Raw genomic sequence first — 5,673 nt, forward strand, 5'->3', positions numbered from 1 at the left:
ACCTTGGCACTATTATGCTAGCGGTGTCAAAGTGTTCTTTTTTTTCCCCTTTTCAAACCCCACCCCACCCCTGCAATGGCTCTGCCCCTCACCCCCCTAGGTGGCGGGCCCCACACTTTGGGAAGCTCTGGACTAGTGTCTCTCCATATTGCAATATGCTATTAGCTACACTCACAGTAGAAACAGGACACGTCTGTTATTTCAATATTTGATATGTTTTATAAAAGAAAAAGACTCCAAACTCCTCATTAACAAACTGACTTCCAGCTGGTGTTCATGCAGCTCATCAGGACAGTGAGGAGCACAGCAAGTGTGAGCGAAACATGAATAATTGACAGTACTCTTGTCCAATGACAAGCATGTTACCGAGTTTCTGTGACATGTTGCTGCTTGCGTCGCAGACATGCCACCTCCGTATACACACAAAGTGTTTGTAAGGCACGACACGACAAGTATTTGCAGGAAACATGGACTCCTCCCCCGGTGAGACAGTGATTTGGGCGTGGTAAAGGTTTTAAAAGTAACACTAACCTCACTAACAGTCCACATCATGCGAATCATGCACTTTGAGTGTGCTTCATGAAACATGTTTGCTGTAACATCTCCGTGGCTCTGCTGGACTTTACTGTCTGTCTCCCTCGTGGGGTTTACCTGTGCAGGTGAGTTTTATTTTAAAATCCTATCTATTTATTTCTTACCGGCAGTGATGCACTGTTAGATGTTAGACTGGCTTTAGTTTGGGCTGTCCACAGAGAGGACACAGGTCTCCTGTCACCAAACCTCTTCTGTCATGTGAGAGATGTTAGTGTTACGATGTACTGAAAGATGTACACATACACAGGCAGGTGTTTAGATAAACACTTTATTTATCCACAAAAGGAAACTCTCATATCCAGGAGCTCATTTAAAAACAAAAACCCTTCAGTCATAACTGTGAAACTACTGAACAAGTTCTCACTCAATGTTTACAAAACTACATTTATGTTATCTGGAAACTGTAGAAAATATTCTGGAGGAAAAATGTTGATAAATTAGAATTAATAGTAGAGTGAGTCTTTGATCTAACATAAACCTACACAAATTAAAGCGTGAAGAAGCATCTCTGTATGGAGCTAATCAACATCATTTGCATTACAAATGACTAAGTGTACTTCACACTTCATATTTTGTCCACTCTTATTTCCACACTAACATTCTGTTATTAAAGTTCATGGACCTCATAAAATGACAGTTTTTCTCAGTTGCTTTGGTGCTTTTCTCAGATCAGAATGAAAAGTCTCAAAACAAGTACAGGGAGTGCAGAATTATTAGGCAAATGAGTATTTTGTCCACATCATCCTCTTCATGCATGTTGTCTTACTCCAAGCTGTATAGGCTCGAAAGCCTACTACCAATTAAGCATATTAGGTGATGTGCATCTCTGTAATGAGAAGGGGTGTGGTCTAATGACATCAACACCCTATATCAGGTGTGCATAATTATTAGGCAACTTCCTTTCCTTTGGCAAAATGGGACAAAAGAAGGACTTGACAGGCTCAGAAAAGTCAAAAATAGTGAGATATCTTGCAGAGGGATGCAGCAGTCTTAAAATTGCAAAGCTTCTGAAGCGTGATCATCGAACAATCAAGCGTTTCATTCAAAATAGTCAACAGGGTCGCAAGAAGCGTGTGGAAAAACCAAGGCGCAAAATAACTGCCCATGAACTGAGAAAAGTCAAGCGTGCAGCTGCCAAGATGCCACTTGCCACCAGTTTGGCCATATTTCAGAGCTGCAACATCACTGGAGTGCCCAAAAGCACAAGGTGTGCAATACTCAGAGACATGGCCAAGGTAAGAAAGGCTGAAAGACGACCACCACTGAACAAGACACACAAGCTGAAACGTCAAGACTGGGCCAAGAAATATCTCAAGACTGATTTTTCTAAGGTTTTATGGACTGATGAAATGAGAGTGAGTCTTGATGGGCCAGATGGATGGGCCCGTGGCTGGATTGGTAAAGGGCAGAGAGCTCCAGTCCGACTCAGACGCCAGCAAGGTGGAGGTGGAGTACTGGTTTGGGCTGGTATCATCAAAGATGAGCTTGTGGGGCCTTTTCGGGTTGAGGATGGAGTCAAGCTCAACTCCCAGTCCTACTGCCAGTTTCTGGAAGACACCTTCTTCAAGCAGTGGTACAGGAAGAAGTCTGCATCCTTCAAGAAAAACATGATTTTCATGCAGGACAATGCTCCATCACACGCGTCCAAGTACTCCACAGCGTGGCTGGCAAGAAAGGGTATAAAAGAAAAAAAACTAATGACATGGCCTCCTTGTTCACCTGATCTGAACCCCATTGAGAACCTGTGGTCCATCATCAAATGTGAGATTTACAAGGAGGGAAAACAGTACACCTCTCTGAACAGTGTCTGGGAGGCTGTGGTTGCTGCTGCACGCAATGTTGATGGTGAACAGATCAAAACACTGACAGAATCCATGGATGGCAGGCTTTTGAGTGTCCTTGCAAAGAAAGGTGGCTATATTGGTCGCTGACTTGTTTTTGTTTTGTTTTTGAATGTCAGAAATGTATATTTGTGAATGTGGAGATGTTATATTGGTTTCACTGGTAAAAATAAATAATTGAAATGGGTATATATTTGTTTTTTGTTAAGTTGCCTAATAATTATGCACAGTAATAGTCACCTGCACACAGATATCCCCCTAAAATAGCTAAAACTAAAAACAAACTGAAAACTACTTCCAAAAACATTCAGCTTTGATATTAATGAGTTTTTTGGGTTCATTGAGAACATGGTTGTTGTTCAATAATAAAATTATTCCTCAAAAATACAACTTGCCTAATAATTCTGCACTCCCTGTAGTGCAACCTACACAACATTTAGTCATGTGTGCACATCAGAGTAGCAATTTCTCCTTCTTCTGAACAAATTGCAAATGGTCTTGGACATGTATCAATAGCTTTCATACAGTTCTCTGCCGTTTTATAACATTATCATTTGCTTATCTTATGTCAGTCAAAATGAACCATACTTTTGCATGCTGAATAGTCGTTTCCAATAAAACTAAGATACCAAATACATAAGCAGAAATTAGGGCAACACTTGTTGACCATGTTGTCAATCACGGCCCCACAATGGATGAGACTGGTCGGAAGGTGCAACCAAATGTTGGAAGATTCACTGTGAATTAAATCATTTAAACATTTTGTAGGGAGAACGGGTATGTATAATATTGGATAGTAATCCAGCATCTCATATCTCATGTTAAGTGTAGATTACTGTAATTTTACTGTAATCTGCACCACAAAGGATTGAAAGACAACCTCGCAGAGGTGGAAGAGGGCCCTTTTTACCCCGCAGCAAGAGGAACCCATTTGTGCAATGGTGATTGCAAACAATGCAATTAAGATTAAAGAAATTCAAAGTGTTGTGGTAAAGCATAACAGTGTATTTGACAATATTGGATGTGTGTCAATTGCAACAATAGACAGAGTGCTCAAGAGAAAAGAAATGTGCATGAAAGAACTGTACAAAGTGCCATTTGAACAGAAGAGTGAAAGAGTGAAAGAGCTCCGTCACCAGTATGTACAGGCAAAACATGTCTTCTAAGCATACTCTAAATGTTGAGTGGTTCGCGGCACATGACAGAATACTGGTTGAATATCTCCCTCCCTACTCTCTATTCCTTAATTCGATAAGAGTTTCTCTGCCTTTCTCTAGTTTACGACCGGCATTCACATGCGCAAATGGCCCTGCTAGCAGCCATGTATGCAGCATGTGACAACATCACAGAGTCATGCAGAGGATGGATTCGCCACTCCAGGAGATATGTTCTTCGCTGCATTGCAAGGGATGAAATCCGTTGTGATGTAGATGAAAATATGTGGCCAGACAGACGAGAACATCTGAATGTGCCAGAATGATCAGTTACAATATGTACTGTTATATTGTTCACATTTGTGCACAGCTCTACCAAAAGGGTGTTTCTTATGTTTATTTTAAATACGTGACTGTAGAGTATTTTTCTTTTGCACACTGAGAGAATACTGTACACTGTCACAATGAAAACATGACAAAGCCATTTGACTATCTTGTTCATAAAGATGGTGTCAAGACTTCTCATTTTGATGACACTGCCTGTTTCACTGAAATGAATACTTGCTTTTGAGGAATGAATTATCGATTTTGAGCAAGTGACCTGCTTTTGCAGGTTATCCACTAGGTTTTGCAGTTTGCACCAATATACACTAATTGCTATGCAAATGTTAATAGTGATGTGAGAAAAGCAACAACGCAACTGAGAAAAACTGTAAAAGAAAAGTTCAAACCAAAACCACAACAGCAGGTTTGTTCCAGTTCTCAAAGTGTCTGCTCCTCTCTCTCTCTCTCTGTCTCTTCAACAGGATCATTTGTAGTGAATGTGACTCAGACCTCCTGTCAGGCAGAGGAGAACCACAACATCACACTGGAGTGGACGTTCACAGTAGAAACAGGCAGATCCCCCACATATCTAATAATTTACTGTGAACTGATAAAACCTCAGAGGATCTCAGTCCTGTATCATGTCCGTGATGGTGCTGAAGTCTCAGAGTCTCAGGGTGAAAAGTTTTCAGGACGAGTTCAGAGTGACGAAGACGCCCTCAGAGAAGGACGAATCAGACTCCAGCTGTGCAGACTCAGGACTGAGGACTCGGGTCGATACAGATGTGAAGTAAACACAGATTATGGCTTCAGCTCTGCGAGCTGTAGACTCAACGTCACTGGTAAGTTTTAACAAGTCAAAGCTGAATGATCACTTTTATATTTACTGGTCTGTTCAACTTTTATTTGCCATGTTTGTGATTTATAACTGAAAAACATGATGTGTTGTTCATGTCAAACATCCTGATGGTTCTCATTTTATTTCTGCACAAGTAAATATTTTCATGTCTTTTACAGCAGCTGCTGATCAGAGATCAACTTCACCACCACAAGAAGAGAGAAAGGACTGGAAGATTATTATAATTGTACTGGGACCAGGAACTGTAGCATTATTATTAGCTCTGCTGATGTGCACTTTACTTTGGACTGTGTTGAAAAAAAAGTTCCCAAACATCTGCACAGCTGTAAAGTTTCATAAAATAACAGTGAAAAAGTCACAAAACAGAAATGTTTCCTGCTCCTGAAGTCTGCTCTAAGAACAACAAGTTATTTGTTATATAAAAAGAACTGTTTTGTCTTAAATTATGTTGATGTTACTGCAGTAATTATTGATCCTTCTGTTTCCATCTGAATGGTGTGCTCACTTCCTCTCTCCTCCTGCGACTTCATTAGAAGCTCTGTTCACCTGCTTCATGTAGCTGAGAACTTCACCCTCCTGAACAAAGATTTACATGTTAACAGCTGAGTGGGAGCTTTGTGTGAAACTATTAAATTATGAAGTTTGTTTAGTCACTGATGTCTGTTTCTCTGACCAGTTGTTATTTTGAGTGTCCCCCCTTCATATCTGACAAACAAAGTCTTTAAAACAGGTTTGTCATGAGTGGTGTGTAGAGTTTTGAACAGGAAGGAGACACATGCAAAGTCTGTTTACAATTTGCATAGGGTGATGTGGGTACAGCGAACAGCTGACACACGGCAAACACTGTGTGCAGGACAACTGCACCAGTTTCTCTGCTTGATTTAGAGATGCAAAGTGCTGT

The 5,673-nt window shown here is 40.7% G+C and overlaps 1 protein-coding gene across 2 annotated transcripts; it reads left to right on the forward strand.

Annotated features, from left to right (window-relative positions):
* Positions 1–526: 526 nt before the first annotated feature.
* Positions 527–5,425, forward strand: LOC112846312 (uncharacterized). 2 transcript variants are annotated; one of them, XM_025905822.1, is made up of 3 exons: positions 527–659; positions 4,393–4,755; positions 4,931–5,425. In XM_025905822.1, the coding sequence occupies exons 1-3, from the start codon at positions 587–589 to the stop codon at positions 5,155–5,157; spliced, it is 663 nt and encodes a 220-aa protein (XP_025761607.1). In that variant the 5' UTR covers positions 527–586; the 3' UTR covers positions 5,158–5,425. The 2 variants fall into 2 exon arrangements, with proteins under 2 accessions (XP_025761607.1, XP_025761608.1); XM_025905823.1 differs by having other exon boundaries at positions 4,396–4,755.
* The last annotated feature ends 248 nt before the right edge of the window (positions 5,426–5,673 follow it).

Source organism: Oreochromis niloticus, linkage group LG3 (genome assembly GCF_001858045.2).
Source record: "Oreochromis niloticus isolate F11D_XX linkage group LG3, O_niloticus_UMD_NMBU, whole genome shotgun sequence".
In the NCBI taxonomy this organism is placed as follows: domain Eukaryota; kingdom Metazoa; phylum Chordata; class Actinopteri; order Cichliformes; family Cichlidae; genus Oreochromis; species Oreochromis niloticus.

Bases quoted from the DNA above. Each gene is read 5' to 3' on its own strand.
- LOC112846312 (XM_025905822.1), top strand. From the start codon at position 587: ATGTTTGCTGTAACATCTCCGTGGCTCTGCTGGACTTTACTGTCTGTC. The intron at 660-4,392 runs GTGAGTTTTATT...CTGTCTCTTCAA, and splicing joins CGTGGGGTTTACCTGTGCAG to CAGGATCATTTGTAGTGAAT. The intron at 4,756-4,930 runs GTAAGTTTTAAC...TGTCTTTTACAG, and splicing joins CTGTAGACTCAACGTCACTG to CAGCTGCTGATCAGAGATCA.